Here is a 22,581-nt window from a genome sequence, read left to right on the forward strand (position 1 = left end):
GCCAAAAAAAAACTAAGTTCAAGCCACACACTACCAGTGCTGTGTCTTGCACAATAAAAGGCAGCAAATTAAACAATAAAACTTATAAACATGAAAGATGCATTTTTTGTGTAAATGGTTGGCATTAAGTCCTGTAGCCTTAGTCTCCTCTCTAAGGTCGAACCTGAAAAACACTACAGCAGACTCGGGTGATCTGATCTCACCAAACGCGGATTGATTCCGTTTTGAAGGTACTCTGCCCACTTCCTCCCAGCAATGCACATCATCCCAGAAGGCTTTCAAAAGCGTGAGACTTGGTGTCTTGCATTCCACCCACTCACATAATTTCAAACCCTGAATCCATGTTTTTGTGGTGATGCTCCCTCCCCACCCCAGGCTTGCAGAACCCAGTACTGTCTTGAGTTGTTTATTAACTTCTTACTTTTTATTTTTCTGTTTTATCAGATTGACCCAAAGCCGTGCACGCCAAGAGGAATGCAAACTGAGAAGGTCCGTGCAAAAGAAGGCTGGGTAAGTCAGGATTTATTTATTAAATTTACATTTTTTTTTTAACTTCTAACATGTCTCCACTGAAGGACAACTTGCAATGTCAGCCTGGTTTTCTGCAGTAGTGCCATTTAAAAAACAAGAACAGTAATGAAGGGAAGAACATTTGAATAAATATACAGTGTTTTAGCATTTGAATCAATATCATAAGACCTTTTGAGATGAATCATATGGACAAAATCCCATTTGAGAGAGTTGATGTACTTTGGGAAATCTTTCAATCTGTTATGCACCTGGGGCTACGTGAATGTTGACGACTTACTGTACTTGTCAGTTCTGTTCAGACTAACGTCAGGGAAAATATTTCAGTAAATCTGTGAGCAACTGCACGGAATAGAGCTGAGTATTTAGCCACAACACTGAGTGAGTGAGAGCCGACAGACCCCAGCAATGAGAAGAATATGCTGTTTTGTAGAAAGACTCAACTTGAAAGAAGCAACAAAACTCCTGTCTGACTAGGGGAGCAAAATAGAGATGATGGAGCTGCTGCCTTGGAACCCCTTTATCTCAAGCAGCCCCATCGATAACGTAGTCCATGGGGTAGGAAATCCTCTCGTAGGGCCTTTTGTCACTTGGCTTGTTTGATTGGAGTTTCTTTTTAACTGACGGTAATGTGAATGCTTCAGATACACTTTGTCCCTTTTGGAGTTTATGTAAATAAAAATGAACATTGACCATCTCCAGGTGATCTCTGCAAGTGTTCAAGGAAACGACTTACAGTTTATCTTTAGCTAATTACTGAAAGAACCTCTGGACTGTTTTCATGGCCTCTTAGGAGCAACTGTGATCCTGTAACCTAGTGCTGCATTTTTAACTAATGGGGACCTGTGAAAGGGAACAGCCGTGGAAAGGCTGAGTCACACAAGCCTGTGATAAAAGGTTCCACGGCAGCAGCTCCGTCTGCTCAAAGTAGTTCCCTAACGTCTTGTATTTCCCCTTTTCTTAAACTGGAAAAGCTCCTCATTTAGAATTGTTTGAAATGTGAATTGTTTGCATGAGAACAATTTAAGGGCCATTTGTCTTGACCAGCAGTCGTACCACCTGCACTTCAGAACAGTTCATCCACCTGAAGCTAAGCATGTTCGGGCCTGGCCAGTACTTGGATAGGACACCATCTGGGGAAAACTTGCTTTGGTGTTGGTGAGGCCAGCAGGGGGCACTTATCATGTGGTCTGAATGTGGATCCCGTTGCCCCAGTGTAGTGACAGGGACACACACTCTACTGTAATAATGGTGCTCTGCTTTGAATGAGATTTAAAATGGAGGTCCTGACTCCTAGTGGTCATAAAAGATCCTTGGACATCCTTTGCAAAGAGTAGGGTATATCCCGATGTCCAGGATAAAGTGCCTTCCATGGCCTAGTCATTCCAAGCCCCTAATCATCGCCCTTTCACCATGTGCATCACTGAAGCCAGACGTATAATCTGTAAGCCTGGAGACAACCACAAGTGAATTTTGCTTAAAACTGGGTGGGAGCAGTTGGACGGCTCACTGACTTTCATATTTGAACATCATCCTCCATGTGGATGCCTCACATTAGTGTTGGTTGAAGTGGCTCTGCGCTCACTATGAAAAGTGTTTTGAGTAGTGAGACCAGCACTATATAAATGTCAAGAGTTATTATTATAAGGTCTTGTTTCTTATACTGGTTCTCCAACTGTTGAGAGGTCAGTCTGAAATATTCTCATTTGCCATAATCTGGTCAAGTGCTGAAGGAAATAGTAACTTTGTGTGCCAGTAGCTCAATTGTGTGAGCAAAGAGATGCGTGAAATTCCAGAGTTATTTCCAAAATAAGTCATAGTGCTGCTGAACAACTCATTTTGACGTGAAAGCCCAAGATAGTCTGCAGCACATACATACCATTCCACAGGAACTGGCACCTCTACTTCTGTTAAATTATCTTTAAAAATAAAAAAGGTCTTGCTCTAGAAGTAGCACTTCCAGGTTAGCTAATTATTTTAGACACAAGGCCCTGAACTGAGAATGTTAATGTTTACAGCTACTGTCTCACTGCTCCAGTGTCCTGGGATCAGATCCTGTCCTGAACGCTGCCTTTGCGGAGTGTACATATTTTCACCAGGCACTCATAAGCTTTTCTGTCAGTGCTCTAGTTGTTCCCTCAAATTACAAGGATGTGCATATTTGATTAATGGGAAGCTCTAAATTGGCCTGGTGGGTGGTAATTTGTGTCACTCGTGCCTGACTTATGCTTTGCCTTGTGCCTGGTGCTGTTGGGATTTAAGTACTGGCTTTCTCTGTCCTTGAACGGGAGAGACATGTTAGGAAATTTCTACTTTTTTTTTTATTAAGCACACTTCCACTTATTAGCTCAGCATGCAATATTGTAGTCAGAAATATAATATGAAAAATGAATTGCATCATATGCACAAATGCACATATGCACATATGTCAATCAGTATTTATTTATAAATGGAGTGTGGTTTAAAAGTCCAAAGACAGAAAAGAAAAAAGAAAATAAATTGGTGAATCAGACTGATGCCATTGGGTGGAAGGTTCAATGGGATCGTTCAGGGCGGTCAGTAGTAAAATCATTAAAAAAACAAATTAAATTTAATAGTGAGCTTGGATTCAGTTTCAAGTGTTAAGAATTAGCAATTCATTGAGTTCATAAAAACAAATACCACCAAGTGGTTAGCTTATAGTTGTAATCAATCCCAAGACTGACTTCTATTATACAAGCATTGCTAAAAAAACAGATATATTCTTTGTATAAAACATAATTATGGAGTGCTGTGTTATTGTGTATGCATGAGCTGCATGAGGATTAATGAATGCCAGTGCTTTAGTCTCTGGAAACACCGTTGTCTCTTTAAAATTGATTTCTCAGTCTTCAGTCTGGCTGAGTGTGTTTTGCAGGCTAAAGTCCTCTGCCTTGCACCCACTGATCTTCCTCCAGAACTGAAAATAAGACACATATTTGGCAGAAAAGCAGTTTTCTCTTATGTTTATCTAAAACAAAAAATGGAACACAGACTCGCATTTAAAAGTTTTGTATCCCTCCGTGCTTATACTTGAGGCTATATGTTTAATGGCATCTTAGCTAAAAAGTTTCACTCAAAATACCCTGTCTTCACACACAAATGATGTTACCAAGCAATTCATGCGTTGTCAATTAGTGTTATATATACTTAATTTCCATAAGAATTTCTCTCTGAAATAATGAGGCAGATTTATTTCAACTTTCAGCCATTATGTCAGATTTTCAGGGTTCTCGTGAGGCCAGGCATGACTTTCAAACAAGAATCTCAATCTATGGCCACCCTGTTTAAAAAGTTTGTGGTAAATGGCTGTAAAGTCCTTTGCTGCAAAGTCTACACCCACAAGGCTTCTTCCTAAAACACTTTCCTCCAGTTTCTCCAGTCCGTGTGTTTTAATCCACCTCTGGGGTTTCAAAGATTGAAGAAAAGACTTGATGCTGAAGAAAAAAATAAAAATTCAAAATTGCTGTTATCCATCCAGGGGCTCAGTAGCACAAGGAAACTGAGATCTTAATAATATACACTGCAACAGTGGAGATGGACACACATGTAGACCACTGCACGTTTGAAAAGTGTCTGTCATTTTAACTCTTGCATTGCTGTATGACATGAAATCGAGTTGAGGCAAGCATTGTGCTCTAGCTGTATGACGTGTTAAGACGCGGAAGCTATTTTATCACGGTATATTTTCATTTACAATTAGGCAGTAATGTTAGAACGTATCATCATGTCCAAACCAACACAATCTCGCCTCTCTGACTTTGTCTCCCAACCGTCTAACATGAGCTGACCCTCAGTAATAAAAACTACTTTGATACGTGATTCTTTTTTTTTTCTCCCTTTCTGATCTCCAACTGCTAATATGCAAACTGTATAACAGACCTTCGCTATATATATATATATATATATATATATATATATATATATATATATATATAATATGAATATAAAAAATAAGGCTTCAGCAACAGTGTACCTACTGTGCTTTTTGAATACCAGATTTTGTGACTGGTGCCTTTGGGACAGCTTCAAGACATCTTGGTCTTTTGAGCATTGTTTCCATGTAGTCAGACAGTTTGTCTTGATGGCTTGAGTGATTTACTTTTGAATCTTGAACAGCTGACAAACTTGTTTTTGTTTTTTGATTTTTAAGCAGAAAACCAACAAAACTGATGGCAGTAAGTCAAAGAAAATTTTCGTTGGTGGGATCCCTCACAATTGTGGAGAGCCTGAACTGAGGGATTATTTCAATAGATTTGGAGTGGTAAGTAATTTAAACTTTTAATTTTTGTTTTATCAATCTCATAAGTTTTAGTGATCCACCAAAATGACATGGAAATGAGCCCAAAATAATGCAGTGCCTCAGTGGGCTTTAACAGGCCCTTTTTTTTTTTTTTGTGGACACTCTGGCAGATCTGTGGCCCTTGCATTGAAGCTTTAGTAGTAAGAGTTGTGGTGGTTCAAGAATGTAAAAAAAAAAAAACAAAATAGCTATAAAGGATGAAAATAAATGTAGTATTTACTTGTATACTTGTATAGTACAACGCTTTACACATTTATATTTTGTTAAGAGTACTTTTGTGTTTTAATATCATTAAGTATATTTTTAATTTTCTGTTGTATGCTATTTGTGACCAGAGTGTGTGCTTGTGTATGTTTTTGTATGTTGTGGGCATGTTTTTTATTTTTTTATTTATTTTATTTTATTTTTTGCACAGCCATTCACTTTATTTTGACAACATTAGATTATGCAGATTTGAGAATGTTATGTGCAAAGAAACACAAACACAGCTGATCTTAAGTATTGCTCGTTGTGTACACTGAAACACACACATCTGGTTTCTTTTAGTAATTGTGTTGTGCCCTAATATTTCTAATTTTAAAGTGTAAATGTATTAAACTAATAATCCCTTAATTCAGAAAAGAGAAAACCAAAATTTCAGTGTGCAGAATGTGGACTCTTTCTGCCCTTGTGCCCTTGCTAAGCTGCTTCTTTAGCCCTTTCAAGACCTTTCCTTCACAGCTTCACAGTTTCAGAAAACTTATCTCTGACAAAATGCTATGACCCTCTGATGTTGGATTCATTCTTGATGCTGGTAAGGTTCTTATTGAAAACTGACTTAGCAATTTGATAAAAAATAGCAATGATTTTAAAAAAAGAAAAGAAAAATACTTTGATGGCCATCGTCAGAAGATATCCGGTGTTTGGCAGGCTGTTCTAAGGAAATCAATAATGGCGGTTCTTCTCAGGAAATGGGAGTCATCAGCATCGTCAATTATTAGTAGAGTTTTGAAAATAACATCATACGGGAAGCCAATATTAATGACTAAGGGAATTGCTCATTATGCCCGCCGTGATTAGGAGTTCTGGTTTTGGCATTTGGAACGTGATTTTCTTACCTCTTAATTTACTCGAGGCGATTGTTGAACGTGGATTTCAGTAATCATTCAGGATGTGAGCATCTGACAGCTTATTACTCCATCAGAGGAAGAAGGGGAAGGGTCAGATGCGGCTCCAAAACGATCCATACTTGAACAATCGCTAACCAGTGAGTGAACTGTCCCCTTGTGCTAGGTTATGTTGACATTTTGAAATTTGACGGCTGAAATTAAAACTAAAATAGCTAGAGGAGAGTGATGTGCGTTTACTGTGACGTGAAAATAGATTTTGGCAGATGGTAATCCAGTAATGCAAAAGGTGAATGTAAAATGTAAAGCACAAGCTACTGTAAGTTATTAAAGACTGACCGTCTTGTTACACGTCTCAGTCAAAGTCACTTTTCTACAACCAATAACATTCACTCTGTTAGGTTCAAGAACAGGTGTTTATCCACAGGTCTTACAACTGTTTAGTAGCCACTTAACAGCTGCACAAATATTTAGCATTATGGCTTTCTGGATTTTTTTTTTATTCGCTATCCTTGAGGTAATGTTGGCAGGCTTACCATTTTTGGGAAGGTTCACTGCCGATTCTAGTGTTCTCTATTTGTAGACGGGGCCTGTCGCTTTTGTTTGCTGGAGTCCTAGAGACTGACTGATAGATATCAACATTTGTTCTGGTGTCTTCAGTTGGTTTCAGTTACCCATTGCATTGTTTGCTTGTTGAACCTTAATGCTATGAGGTTGATTCTGATGTCAAGGGTCAACTTATGTAAGGTTTACATTCAGCCTGGCTGCTTTTGGTCATCTGGCTCATCCCTTTAACTGGGAGCAGCTACTTTTTCATGCAGTGTCAGTTTTTTTTATACTTAATGAAGCAAGTTTAAAACTGTGCTTTTACAGTACACAGATGTATTTTATCTGATACACTGTCGAATGTAGTGAATGCAGAAAGTGTTCAACCCTTTCCGCACAGTTAAAAGTTCCCTCCAGAAGGAACAGCAAGACTGATGAATTTGTGTGCGAGATCAAATGATTATACGAAGAGCGATTAGAGTTTCAGGTTTTATTCCCTGGTATTTACACCTCGATATGTTAAACAACATAGAACATAGCAGCACATTTGCTCACTTGAAAAACTGTGGTTCGATACAAAAAGTGTTGCAACAAGACAGGCTGACAGGTGTTTTTTGTTATATAAGACTGATTGTTAAAGGTTGAGAAACGCTGGATTAAAGTATTTGTGACCCGAGTTTTCATAAGTTTTAATCGCGCCCCCCCTAACATTTTTTTGAAACCCTAATAAAATTTATTCCTATATTTTTTGCTGCCGATACACCACTACAAGTTTAAAATTTCTCTACAAATTGCGAAATTACGCCACATCGCGCCCCCTTTTTTGTTACTTGCCCCACAGTTTGAGAACCGCTGGTTTAATCATTAAGTAACCCTGGGTGTCCCCTCTCAGTTTAAGCTTTGGTTTTCACCTGTGAAGACTGCATTTGTAGCTAAGAAGGGCAGACCAACACGAAGACCAGAGAGCTGTCTTTGGGAGAAGAGCATGGCATTCTGAAGCTGAGAAAGGGAGGGAAATACCATCTGGGGTATTTTCAGAAACATTGGGCATTGTCAGTAGCACAATTTGGAATCTTTTGAAAAAGAAGGAAACCACCGGGGTGCTGAGCAACAGGCAACAAGCCGGTCGTTGAAGGAAAACTGATGACGGACAAATGGTACTACATCACGAACAACCTCCAGAGAGCAGGGGTGGAAATGTCACAGTGCACTGTTAGAAGGAGACTTGGAGAACAGCCACACTGCAAGATGCAAACTACTCATTGGCAGTAAAAATAGGAAAGCCAGATTGGAGTTTGCGGTAAAATAGAGATGTGCCACTATATTTCTGGAACAAAGTTTTATGGACTGATGGGAAAATGGTTAATCTCTACCAAAGTGTTGGAAGGGCTAACATATGGAGAAAGAAGGGACCTTCCCATGATCCTAAACATACAAACTCATCTATGAAGTATGATGGAAGTTGTGTTGTAGCTTTGGCTTGCATGACTGCTTCTGGAACAAGCTCAATAATTTTATTGATGACGTAGCTCACGATTGGTAGCAGCAGAATGAACTCGGAAGGCTACAGAAACATATCTGCTAATTTACAGAGAAATGCATTCAAACTAATTGGGAGGAACTTTATTATGCGGCAAGAAGACAATCCGAAACACACTGCCACCTCAACAAAGGACTTCATGGGGTTTTTTTGACAGCCCAAGTCAATCAGCAGAACAGTTGAACATTTCACCTCCTGAAGAAAAGACTGAAGGAAGAAACTCCACAAATCAGACCACAACTAAAAGATGCTGAAGTGAAAGCCTGGAAAGGCACAACCAATGAAGACACAAGAAATCTGCTGGAGTCTGTGGGGTCGTAGGCTTGATGCAGTTTTTGCTAGTGAGTAAGGGATATGCAACCAAATATGAAGTATTTTTGACTTTCATTTGCTTGTTACTTTAAATGTCTTCAGTGCACAGCAAAACAAATTGGCCTTGCTGTTCCAGTACTTTCGGAGAGGACTGTATGCTGTATGTTTAATATTAAATGGACACATTTACCATTTTTGACCATCAATCTGCACTTTATACAATAACACATGATGACAAAGTGAAAACGTATTCAGAATGTTTGACAGTTATTAAAAAAGCAAGCATTGAAGTCTCTTTTTTTTTAGTATATTTTAATTTTATTGAATTTTTAAAAAATCAAATAACATTCCATACACAATTTGAGTTTTACAAAAAGAAAAAAACAAAGAAAAAGGTTTGAAACAAATCAACCCCCACCCCTGAGAAAGAGAGCTAGGCCAGCAGTGTAAAACTTGATGCTAGTAAAGACAAATGAATAGATAAAATAATAAATGAATAAAGATAAATGGAATAAAAGAGAGAACCTGCTTCCTCAATTTAAATGCTTATTCTAAAATGTTATTGATTAGATCCTGACAGGTTTTGAAAAAGTTTTGTACAGATCCTTTAAGTGCAAATTTGATTTTTTTTTCAAGTTTCAAATATTAAATAACATCAGTTACCCACTGACTTAGAATAGGTGAGTTCGGATTCTTCCAGTTAAGCAGAACAAGTCTACGTGCCAATAGTGTAGTAAAGGCTATTAGTTTGTTTGTACTTCTCCACTTTAAGCCCATCTGGAAGAACACCAAACACAGCTGTTAGTAGATTAGGAGGGATTGTGACACCAAGGCTGTCTGAGAGGCATTTAAAGATTTTGGTCCAGAATGATGTTAGTTTGGCCGCAGGCCCAAAACATGTGACCCAATGAGGCCGAAGCTTTATTGCAGCGTTCGCAGGTTGGATCTTGCCCTTGAAACATTTTGGACAATTTTAAATGAGAGAGATGCGCTCGATATATCTTTTTAAATTGAATAATTCTATGCTTTGCGCATTGGGATTAATGAAATGTCTGTCTCTGTCTCTTGAGTGAATTCTGTGCATTGCTACTTTCCACTCCTTTTCTGAAATATTGAGTAAGAGATCCTGTAGATTTTAGTTGAAGACATGAGATGATCAGTGCTGCTGACTAGCAGAGAGAGATTTTCTCATCAAATAACCTAATTATTATGGCCATGTAAACCATTAACTGAGTTGCTGTTATGGATTTTGTAGTCTGTGCATGTCCATTGCGTTCTGTAAGCCTGTGTATGTATTTGCTTTACACGCACTTTCAGCCGCCACAGGTAGTGATCACATTAGTCCGTCTCCTGACTCGTTTCCCAAGATACCTGCCGGTTTTTACTTCTCATTCTCTGAGATGACCGTCATTTCCTCTGTAGCTGCATCAAGGCCTGTTGTCAGTTTTTGAAATTTGAAACATTGTGAGTGGATCAAAAAAGTTGTGGTTTTATTTTAAAAATATATGTATATGTATGTAAAGTATATTTTCAGATTGCACATTTTGCAGTCATTTTTTAAGGTTTGGTTCTTGCATTGGGACCTGAAGTTAATTTCTAGCAGCTTGTGAATATTTTGTTTTGTGTCACTGAATGATCCTTCCTGCAGCAGTTATGTGTCTTCACACAAAGGATCATGGGTATCTGGAACATGCTGCAGAGTTAATGTATTTAAAACGTAAAACTTTGATAGCTTTTGTAAAAAATCTTGGCTATTAGGTAATCCATCAAGTGTAAAATAAACTCTGTGGTCTGCGCTAGGTGAGCTTGTTTATGAGATAGGGGATAAAAGCTAAATTATATCTGTTACAGTGTTGATTAAACATATATGTATTTAATCGTGAGAACATTAATTTATGTGACCCAAGTTGCATTTCTTTGAAGAAATTTTTTTGTGATCAAATTTGTATTTGTTTGCATTGATGGTTCTCGGGTTCAGTTCTGAGATGCTGCTCTGGCTGCTGGTTTTATTCCAGCATAAGTCAGTGAGTCCCTCTTGTTTGAAATAATCTAATTGTTCAGTTATCTGCCTTTTTGTCTTTTTCTTTTTGCATTCAGGTAAATGCCGTGGTGTAATATTTAACATTTGAAAGAAACTTAAACATATTTTTCCCCCATGGCTTTAAATCATTTTTTTTTAAAACAGATTTATTTCTTTCTAATTCACCTCTTTTTCTGGAGTCTACTGCATTACTTCTATCCAAATCTTGATAGTTAATTGATGAGCTGTGTGGACACAAAGGCAGATATCACTAAATATTAAAGGGGAGTCACTTCGTCAGTGTCATGTGCTTGGGTGTGCTATATGGTAAGACAAGGCCTACTCAGTGGTTATCAAGTGTGGACCAACATAACTGCAGGTATACAGTCCCAACCAACTTATGTTTTTAAGTAGATTCCTTCCTTTTGTTAGGAAACAATTGAAAGAAATAAATAATTATAAACTTGGGAGGAACGATATGGTAAAATCAGAATAAGTCTTGGACTTCTTTTTATTTTTAGAACTTTCTCTTCTGTATTGGTTTTCCACTTTAGTATATCATCTTTGGTTCTATTTGTTTTCAAGACTGGCCAGCAAAGACAGTGTTCAGCGGTGTATATGTAAATCTTAACATCTGTATCTGATCCTGCCTCCTTTTTATTCCGTTTTTGTTTTAGGTCACTGAAGTAGTAATGATTTACGACGCAGAGAAACAGAGGCCCCGAGGTAAAAGCTTCTCCTGTTTGTCCTTCCTGCTTTCATTCCTGGCTACATTCTCATGACAAACTATTCTGATCTAAGAAGATTCACCCGTAACTGACATTGACTGGCATTGAAAGTTGTTGAGATGTGGTTAGAGGCTGCAGTGATGTTCCTGCAGTTGTCAAATAAGCCAGCATCAATTTAAAAGTTCATGTAGTGTAGCTTCTGCTTCTTTTTTTACCACAAACCTGGTGAAAGTCTTGTGGCAGGTTTTTAGGAAAGTTATTTGTGTCATCTTATAGTGATTAGTTCACAACATAGTTTAAAATGCTTTCCACTTCAGTAACTTGAATAAATATCAGTGTTTTGTTTGGATGGTATCCTTTTTTTTTCCCCTACAATTAATGGAGATTCTTTTTAAAGAGTACACTCTTCAGATCATGTGTTGCTCAGGTAAAATCATTTTTTCCTTATGCTCTCTCAACTTTACCCTTTAATCTCGTTAAGCGGAATTGTTTTTTCAATTTACGACGGTTAAATCTGTGTATATGTAATGCAGGTTCTACTGACTCACTCACTGTTTCCTATTCAGTTAAAAAGCTGAGATTTAGCAGGGTGGTACATCTAGGGCAGTAGATATCTGCCAAGAAAGGACATTTTAATAGATGAATAGTTAAATACCCCAAATCTCAAAAATACTTTGATTTGTTAGTAATAAAGCATTAACAAGTGTGGTGTTAAGGCAGCACTTCCCCTTTTTTACCAGAGGTGTGATAGTGCAGAGAAATGAGGCATGCTGTTCACACAAATGAGGTTAGCAGGCAGAACAGCGCCACTGTACAAAATGCAGCTGACAACACACAGAGAAATTGGCTGGCGGCAAGTGATGTAAATGAGGCGAGGTTGTGAGTAGCATGAGAAACGAGATGTGAAATAGACAAACAAAAGTTAGGCCAAACTCGAAGATGTGGTAAATAAGTGGCTTCTTGGGTACATGCAGTACTCCCTTTTCTGTTGGCTTCCTCCTATTCCCCACAATGCATCAAAGAGCATACAACCTCAAGTCAGATTGGATTGTTAAGCACTCTTGTATACAGAAACAAAAGTGCAGTTGGTAAATTTTAAATATGTGTAACATTGCTGTGAACTACGGTGTCTACTTGTAAGTCAAACTGATATCCTGCTACACTCTGCTTCACAAATCAGGAAGAGAACTGTGGTACAGCACACAGACCCACTTCACAACAAATACTGTATATAGAAAGTACTCTGTTGCGTTCATATTAAACCTCGACGCTTAAACAGAGGCCCATTGTCTGAGGAAATTTCCCATGCGCAGCTGGGTAACACAACTAGTTAAGAATATTGGCCATCTAGTGTGGTGATTAATAAAGATTTAAGGAAGAGTGCTAACCATCTTCATTACATTGAAGGTGCAAGTTCATTGTCTGTTTTATTACCCGAAGTTCTGCAGTTAGTAGGCGGCTAGTAAATTCACTTGGCCATTCCCAGGTTGGAGCCTGGTATTCTTTCAAAAGAGCTTTTCGTACTTTTTATGATGTTGCAGTGACCATAAATTGTATTGTGCTGCAGAGGTGGTCACATTTCTGACTTTTTTTGAGAAAACTATACAGGACCTTAATTTGATAAAGCCCTAGTCACGACTCTTTGTCACATTGCAGCTTTTTTGTGCTACAGTGGCATGATTCCTCCTAAGAAAAAAAAGCCCAGCTGCAGTGCTGCATCTTATACCAGCATTTAGCATTGTGCTGTGCATGGCACTGATTGTCCACTGAGGATCCATTTTAAGAATATTATAGGAATGTTGGCAAATGTTGTTTTTCTGGAGGGCACTGCTTATTTAAGGTTGAAATGATGCCTGGCAGATGTGAAGAATATCAAGACCATTGGTCTTGTTGTAGTTATATTAGATGGAGGTTTGTTACACTTCATTATTCATGCTGTTGGTTCAGTCAGGTTCATTAGTGTTTCATGCTTGGACTCTCTCACATGTTAGTATGCAGAATGAGTATAGTCTTTTCTCACAGTCAGGTTTTCCTAATTTTACATTTGGTGGTGTCAATATATCTGGCTGGTATATCAAGTTCAGGTTGGGGAGGATGCACTGGTATAGCGTGTTGCAGCACCCACCACATGACAAAACAGCTCAAGATCCTGGTTGGCAAACCCACCAGGCAGACACACGGTCCAGTCCCACCCTCTGGGAATGACCACCTATCTGCTGCAGCCAGGTGTTATGTGGGCATCCCCTTGGCCTGGTCCAGCCATCTGGGTCCTATGAGCCGGATCACTCTCGGGGAATCGCGCCACATGACCATAGTGCCATAACTGACCCTTTCTCACAATGCAGGTCTTGTGCCTCATTTGGGACTCCATGAGCAACTGCTCATTTGACACAAAGTCAAACCAGCGGAACCCAAGGATTCTCTGAAGAGACACAGTACTGAAGGAGTCCAGTCTTTGTCTCAGGTCACTGGATAGTGTCCATGTCTCACAACCATATAGCTTATAACAACATACCATATATCTGCCACCAAAAATGTGTTAACGCTGTGGGTCTGTTCATTGCGGCACTCCAGAAATGAAAGAAAACAAGTGCCTTAATTAACCTTGAATTTATTTTTTAAAAACATGTACGCTAGTCAGCGCACAAGTACAGTGCAACGCTGGTTGAAGCATTTTGCCCAGTTACCCCAATGGGACAAAGAAATGAATAGTTTGTCATCTGAACTTCCTCTCCTAACCTTTCTCTACTTCACTGCTGTTTGTAATGTTTCTATACATGTGTATAGCATATTGCATAAGTTAAGTCTTAAATTGTGGTTTTGTTTTTAATGTAGATATTTTAAGTTACATATTTAAGTTCTTTAAAATAAGTTAAGATATGTTCTAAGTAAGCTCATATGTGTCCTCTTTCTATGAATTGTTTGAATATGATTAATAATCTCTCTTTAGATTTTCTTTCCTCCTGTAGGTTACTTTAAGCTAAATTGTATCACACAGGTACAGGCCAGTTCTGAAGTCAGACAGCGGGTAGAAATTTGTCAATACCAGAGGTGTAAACAAACCTGCCATCCTTTTCATTCATGTGTTTCATTATCTTTATTTTTGCTTAAACATTAAAATGTTTGTCATATTTACGTGAAATGTGGAATGGCATAGCCATTGTGGGAGCACAGTGCTGTCCAGTTAGCTCCAGTTACGCTTTAGTGAAAGGCTTCTAGATTACTACTTTGCATCCGACTGCAATGTCCACCAAATTCTGTATGACCGAGTTTTAGTATTATTGTATTCAGAAAAGTACTCAGTTACTTACATAGTATTTCTGATACACCCACTTAAACTGAGGCTTGGGTGAAACTGGGTAACACAACTATAATACAATACAATTTATTTTTGTATAGCTCAAAATCACACAAGATGTGCCGCAATGGGCTTTAACAGACCCTGCCTCTTGACAGCCCCCCACTCCCAGCATTGACTCTCTAAGAAGGCAAGGAAAAACTTGCCTAAAAAAACCCTTGTAGGGAAAAAAATGGAAGAAACCTTGGGAAAAAGGCAGCTCAAAAAGAGACCCCTATCCAGGTAGGTTGAGTGTGCAGTGGGTGTCAAAAAGAAGGGGGTCAATACAACACAATACACAGAACAGAACAAATCCTCAACTAGTTAAGAATATTGCAGATTTTTATACATATGAGGTGAGATCAAAAAATATGGTGAATGTTTAAATTGAAAAAAAAATTACAGTAAAAGACAAATTGCCATGAACCCCCCTCAAAATACTCCTCCTCGCTTTGGACACACTTATCCTATCGTTCTTGCCACATTCTGAAGCATTTCTGGAAGTCCTCATTCGTGAATGTTTTTAGCTGCGCTGTGTGATGTCCTAATCGATTCGAAACATTTACGTTTTGGGGTCATTTTGACTTCGGGGAAGAGTCAGAAGTTGCACGGATCCAGATCAGGTGACTAAGGTGAGATGAGGACACGCCCTAATGTTTTTATTTGAGAGAACTTGCCATACCAGAAGCGATGGGTGACACAGAGCATTGTCAAAATTTCACGTTAATGTGTTGTTCTCGATCCATGATTAACGTCACACTTTAAAAACACACCTTCTCTCAACCAAAGTTCACAACAGACTGACTGCACCAAACGGCTTGAAACTTGTCACCCACTGTTACTAAGGTTCAACGTGCCGCTTCCTGTATTGAAGGTCCCTGCCTTTGCCAAGCGTCATCCAATGGAATCACCGTATTTTTTGATCGCACCTCGTAGAGGGGCTGTAGCCGTTTTCCTAGCTGCAGTAGTGTTCAAAGGGGATGAGTTGCAGTCCTCTCAGACTTGTTTATCTACATAAATGCTTGGTAAATTAGCTGTTAATGGCATGCACCGTACAGCTTGTGCATTTAAAGATACTAGGCAAAGTAACCTTGCTGTACTCGTGACCTTTAAAGAAGACAGATGTTCCAATCAGGGTGGCAAGTACTGGAATAGATATAGTCAAATTAATCTCAAACATGTATGCAGCTTTGTCTGCACCTTCTTAATTTATCTACATTGTGATCTGCTTATGCTCGGTTTTATTTATATGAAACATATTTGTTGCCGTAACTAATCCTAGGCTTTGTTTACTTTGTGAAATGTTGCCCTTTACCTGCCTAACAGGACAGATCAGGGTGTAGGTGCAAAAGAAACTAAAAATAAAGTGTTGTCAGACTTCAGGGTTCTCAGCCTAGAACCAATAATAGTTCAAGGATTGCCTTTTTATTCCAATTAGTGCACTTATATAACACCCACTGACGCATGATGTTTAACTAATTGAAAATGAATACTTACATATTGGTAAAAGTTAAGCCCGTTTTTTTGTTTTTCCAGCATGGCAATTCTATTTTACCTTAAGTATATATGTGTTTTGACGCCGCTCTTCACTTATCTCCATTCAAGTCGAAAAAGTGCGTTTTGCAGGTGGTTCTGTAGATCTGCAATCTGGGCATAGGCAGGTTACACAGAAATGTGGGCATATTGGGGGCAAAAATGTGTGTGGTAGCGTGTAGACATCTTAGCCCCTTCTCTTCTCCCCCATGTAAAATGCACTGAATGCAATATGTCCTCTCCTTATGCAGTACAGAAGTTTCTGATTTTGATAATTATGTACAGTTTCGTTTTTATCTTTGTCTTTTAACAGTCAAAAGTGCAGTTTGTTTACACCTCTAGTTTGTATGGAGACATCAATTTGGCCTTGTCCAATGATGTAGTCAGTTCACCTCAATAGAGCATTTTGTTGTTCTGATGCTGTTCTTCTAGGTGATCTCCTGCACTCTGTGTTGGCCTATATCTATGTGTTAATGTAATGCTGTTTTTTTTTTAAATGCTCTTGTTTTCTTTTCATTTTTTTTTCCCAAAGCACCTCTCCTGGCTTACCCAAACTGCAGCCTTTGGGAAAGCTTGGAGTAAAAAAATGTTTTTATTTCTCTTGAATATTGATGTATTTTTCCTCATGGTTTTGTATTGTAACACATTTAACAGAACAGTAATGGCTAATGTCAGCACTATCTGCAAATAAGTCTGCCAAGGGGGAAAGCAAGGGTGTGGTTCGGATAAGACGGCGTGGCCAGGCACCTCACTCTCCTGGCAGACCTTCTGTAAGGAACTTTAGAAATATCAAGCCAGAAACCCTTTTCCTTTTACACAAATGACATTTACCATTTTTATGATACAGTGAAAAAGGTGTTTTACTTGTTCACCATTTTTCTGACCTGCATGGTTAGGGCAGTCCCCTTCAATCTTCACTCAAAACTCAGTGTTTCTTTGGGTAGAAGCACAATTCACACAGTGCGTTTTGTAAAGTGTCATCCATTGTAAAGAATGTTGTGACACAAAAAAGACAACATCACGGAATTTTTGCATGTAATGATGGTGTAGCACTTCTGTGCTACCCGTCACTAGTGTCTAGTAACTGATTGCTTGCCATAAAAATAACAGACTGAGTCTTGTCGTCTGGCTGTGTCTTCTGAACACTGGTGAAAAGAGCCAGATGGCTCCCATCAGGATATATCAATTTCAATATTATGGTCTTGTTTTAGTCTAATATTCTTGCTCCTAAATTAAAACCGATGCTGTTTACAGAATAATAGGCTGACCTGCTGTTCCCCAGCCATAGAAGATTTCTACTTTTCATTTTTAATAACTTTTAGTGTCCCCAGGCAAAGATTACCCATGATTCATTTACATTATGAAATATGCATATCCAGATTAGGAAGCTACAAAGTGGCAACTTGATCCATCCTACCTTACACTACCTTTCACAGTGAGCACAGGAATAAGACTGAAGCCATACTTTAGTCAGGAAAGTTAATGTCAAAATGCCCAAGGCCTGCCAAGCCTGCGACGTTATCCGAAACTGGGCCTAACCAGCCGCCCTTGATGGAACCCTAGGCTGCCCCTGTACTGTACTTCATCCTGTGTTGTGTCACGACACCCTGCTACCTTGATTCACTCTTGGTCGTTGGCTAGGTTTTGGATTTATTACTTTCGAGGCCGAACAATCAGTGGACCAGGCTGTCAACATGCATTTTCACGACATCATGGGCAAAAAAGTGTGTAGTTGTAGTTTTATTTTACCCTTAAGATCGCACTAAGGCTTGGGCGACAAGGAGGTTTCCATATTAAGGCTCTGTGGCCTCACTGTCATATGGGCATCTAATCTCAAGGCAAGTTTTCTTGTTCTTATAGTTTGTAGAGGATGTTTGCACCAAATCAGCATTGAATTTGTGTAAAGTTGTGTGTGTGGGACCACTTTAAGACCTCAGTGGCCTCAGGAGTGAAGCAGATCTCTCCAGTCCTGCATGCTTAAACTTTAAAAATATTCCTTGTTACGTCAGTCAGCTTTTTAAAGTTATAAATGTGAAGAATTATCATTTGATGGCCTGCTAGGTCAGAAGTAATCAAGTACATGTTTTCCAGCAGAGCAACTGGACCCTGCTGGCATTGACGCTTCCACCCCCCCTCGAAACTCTCCTCTGTCGCCCGAGACTTGGTTTTTTATAAAAACCAGTTCTTTTGGATATACCTCTGTTACCTCTGAGTCTGTTAAAATGCATGTTTTGTGCACACACTCATAGACATGTATATCCTGTTATTTAACATAAAGAAAGAAAGAAAAATCTGGAAAATCCTTAAGGACTGGTTATGTTTACAGAAAGAAAAAGAAAAAAAAAACCCTTGTGGATTTTTTTTTTTTTTTTTTTTTTTTAATTTTTATCGGGTCACTTACTATTTGATCACTTTACTAGTTAATAACAAGTCATGCTATATAAAATATAAATGAAGTGACCTCAATTGTGGAAACTTCATACTGTGTTGTTGTGCACCTTAGCTGGCTGGCCTGCCTGCTTTCTTGAAATGTGAACTCGGGGCTTTCTAAGTTCTATTTTGAGGATATATGTGTGAAATTTAATTATACATATATAAAAATATATATATTCTGGAAGCTTTTCTTTCTAGTGTTGAGGTTTCAGATGTTATACTCGCACGTAGGTTTGAGATCCTTATCTTTAGCGTTTAACAAGCCACATGAAAAACTGAAGTAAAAATGAATGCACAATACGTGGACTTTCCCCTGTTCAGAATTGGTTGGTTCCTTGCACATGGTGCTTCTGGTAGACCTCAGGCCCTCTCCACTGAAAACTGGGTTACGGTCGGGGTGTAATTATACAACAAATCTTGAAATGCCTTGTGTACCTTGATTTTTGAGTTTGTGATACGAGATGTTTTTGATGTCTTTGTCCACAGTTGTTACTAACAAGAAAACTATGGTGAAAAAAGTTGGCTGTGGTGGTGCCCAATGTCTCCTATTTTCATTTTGAATATTTGGCAGCTCAGTGGGTAGTGCTGCTGCCTCGCAGGTGGGAGACCTGGGGACCCGGGTTCGCTTCCTGGGCCCTCCCTGCGTGGAGTTTGCATGTTCTCCCTGTGTCTGCGTGGGTTTCCTCCGGGCACTCCGGTTTCCTCCCACAGTCCAAAGACATGCTGGTTAGGTGGATTGGCGATTCTAAATTGGCCCTAGTGTGTGCTTGGTGTATGGGTGTGTTTGTGTGTGTCTTGCGGTGGGTTGGCACCCTGCCCGGTATTGGTTCCTGCCTTGTGCCCTGTGTTGGCTGGGATTGGCTCCAGCAGACCCCCGTGACCCTGTGTTCGGATTCAGCGGTGTAGGAAAATGGATGGATGGATATTTGGCAGCTGAGAGCAGCTTGCCGTTGGCAAGGGAATAAAAAAAGAGGCTCTAAAATGGCCATAAAAAGAAATTGAGGTGATACTTGTGAAGTATGTGTGAAGCAGCACTAACAGGTGGTAGGCATGGCAGCAGATTGGGGTGGGAAAATGAAAAAAAAAATCAAAATGGGAAAGATGCTATATAAATAAAATGTGTTATTGTTATAAAGAATTTCAATCCCAGATTGCTAATACACATGATATTTATTTTATACAACCCCATCAATGTATAATATGCCAACAACAATAGGATTTTTTTTCATGGGAACGGATTAATCCTTTTCCCTTTTATTTCTTATGGGAAAAATTCGTATGGTATAAGTCCTGTTTGGCACTTTAGAAGTCCAAGGATCTGGAATGGATTAAGGACGTGTACCAAGGTACCACTGTATGTATATGTGTGTATATATATATATATATATATATATATATATATATATATATATATATATATACAGTGATCCTTCGCTATATCGCGCTTCGCCTTTCGCGGCTTCACTCTATCGCGGATTTTATATGTAAGCATATTTAAATATATATCGCAGATTTTTTGCTGGTTCGCGGATTTCTGCAGACAATAGGTCTTTTAATTTCTGGTACATGCTTCCTCAGTTGGTTTGCCCAGTTGATTTCATACAAGGGACGCTATTGGCAGATGGCTGAGAAGCTACCCAACTTACTTTTATTTCTGTCTCTCTTGCGCTGACTATCTGTGATCCTGACGTAGGGGGTGTGAGCAGGGGGGCTGTTCGCACACCTCGACGATACGGACGCTCGTCTAAAAATGCTGAAAGATTATCTTCACATTGCTACCTTCTGTGTGCAGCTTTTAAGTATGCTGCACGGTGCTTCGCATACTTAAAAGCTCAAAGGGCACGTATTGATTTTTGACTTTGTTTCTCTCTCTCTCTCCCTGCTCCTGACGGAGGGGGTGTGAGCTGCCGCCTTCAACAGCTTTGTACCGGCGGTGCTTCGCATACTTAAGAGCCAAACAGCCCTATTGATTTGTTTGCTTTACTCTCTGTTTCCTTTGAAGAGGAAGATATGTTTGCATTCTTTTAATTGTGAGACAGAACTGTCATCTCTGTCTTGTCATGGAGCACAGTTTAAACTTTTGAAAAAGAGGCAAATGTTTGTTTGCAGTGTTTGAATAACGTTCCTATCTCTCTAAAACCTCCTGTGTTTCTGCGCAAATCTGTGACCCAAGCATGACAATATAAAAATAACCATATAAACATATGGTTTCTACTTCGCGGATTTTCTTATTTCGCGGGTGGCTCTGGAACGCAACCCCCGCGATGGAGGAGGGATTACTGTATATGTGTGTGTATATATATATATATATATATATATATATATATATATATATATATATTATATATATATATATATATTTATATATATTTATATATATTTATATATATATATTTATATTTATTTATATTTATATATATTTATATATATATATTTATATATATTTATATATATATATTTATATATATTTATATATATATATATTTATATATATTTATATATATTTATATATATATATATTTAAAAAAAAAAAAAAAAATCAATGGCCATGTATATACATGCAAATCAATAGTATGCCTGCAATATCCGTTTTTCCTGGTAAAGTGGCACTTCATCCTAAGCCATCGTTCTTGTTTTGACATTCCCCCAAGCTGCAGTTTTTATAAAACCTAAAATTAGAAATGGCAACAGTATGTTCTACATCCAAGTCCCTAGCTGCAAGAGATCGCCAAGGGTCAGGAATCCATCACTTGATCAAAGATGCCTTGGAGACTTGAAAATGGCTACCTCTGCGGGCAGGTGGCATTGTTATCAGCCCACTAATTGGGTCAAACTGAAGACCTGGTTTTCAGTAGTTAATCTTGTTTCTGAAGTTGCCTTTCATTCGTATGTTTTCATTAGCACCTTATTATAGGCTAGATTTGGCAAATGCTTAATATTTTTGATGCTTCCCTCTAAACCTCAGTTTCAAGGAGAACGTACATTTTAAATATAAAACATTGATTGGCCTGCTGCTTTTAAGAGCCATATACAAATTTAGATAGAAATTAAAGCAGTGTACATGTTGAGAGAGGTGTTGCATGTGCATGGGAATGCATAGTCTGTACTGAGAAAATACGTTTAGCTTTACATTAGAGTTGTGAGATGCTAAAATTAACCAATTAGATTGTATCACCGGTCCATTTGTATTTTCAGCCCTTCATAATCCATCATTAAAGCGGCAGAGCACCGTTGCCTGTCCTAATAGCATCACATGAAAGGTAGCATACCGCTATGGACAGAGTGAACATTTACTGTTGCTGATTATTTGTTTTACACATTTTAATGAGACTGTTAACACACAGGACTATATAGCCTCAGTTTGCGCCCTACTTCACCTGGATACTGTTAAAGAATATATTTGTAGCGTCTTGATGAATATTGACTAAAAAAAAAAGGCAGGATTGGTTAGGGGTTTGACACCCGTTGTGGATTGTGTCAGCTAAGATTAAAAAAAAAAAAAAAAAAAGATACGCTTAAGTCTTCTTTAGTAAGATATGCCGTTCACAGAAAACATGTATGACTGTACAGTGCAATTTAAGGGTGATGCCGGAGTTCATTACATCACTGCCAGGTCATGTGTTTATAATGTAAGCCATTTTTATAACTGTTTGGATTTTTATTAACAGCATTGACTGCAAAATAAGTGATCTGTAGATGGATGCCACCTCCGAGTTATCTTGTAGACAGTCTTTGTCTCAGTAGCTCTAAATATAACCATATTCATGGGTGATACAAGTAAATAGGATTGTGGGCATTTAAAATAAAATTGTCAGTGGTGTCACAGTACAGAATATTTCACTCTGTTTATTCCTTGTGACCTGAATGGGGCACTCCAGCTTATTACTTGAGAAATGGTTCCCTAAGCAATTCCCACAGCACAGTACAAAGCACAAATGAAGCCCATAGCACTTTGTCTTCCTTCTCTGCCTCTGTCCACCTCCACTCGAACTCTAGCAAGCTGTGTCACCTTCGTCCCGACTTTGGCTCCTGGAACTCTGGCTTTTTTTATATGACACCCAGCAGTACTTCCAGTGACTGTTAACGTTGTCTGGAAGCACTTTTAGGTGAGGCGGTAGGCTCCCCAGTCTTTGCAGCACTCACTGGTGGTACCCACGGGACCCAACAGGGCTTGAAT

General features: G+C 38.7%; 1 protein-coding gene across 5 annotated transcripts in view; it reads left to right on the top strand.

Moving 5' to 3' along the window:
* Positions 1–22,581, top strand: part of dazap1 (DAZ associated protein 1) — a 122,099-nt gene that overhangs the window by 58,550 nt on the left and 40,968 nt on the right. For 4 of the 5 annotated variants that reach the window (XM_028816636.2, XM_028816635.2, XM_028816634.2 and 1 more), the window contains exons 4-7: positions 445–510; positions 4,700–4,810; positions 11,051–11,099; positions 17,613–17,695. In XM_028816636.2, the coding sequence (XP_028672469.1) occupies positions 445–510; positions 4,700–4,810; positions 11,051–11,099; positions 17,613–17,695 (309 nt within the window). The remainder of the gene's footprint in view (positions 1–444; positions 511–4,699; positions 4,811–11,050; positions 11,100–17,612; positions 17,696–22,581) is intronic. The other variant, XM_028816633.2, reaches the window with a different exon arrangement.

Source organism: Erpetoichthys calabaricus, chromosome 12 (genome assembly GCF_900747795.2).
Source record: "Erpetoichthys calabaricus chromosome 12, fErpCal1.3, whole genome shotgun sequence".
Taxonomy (NCBI): Eukaryota; Metazoa; Chordata; class Cladistia; order Polypteriformes; family Polypteridae; genus Erpetoichthys; species Erpetoichthys calabaricus.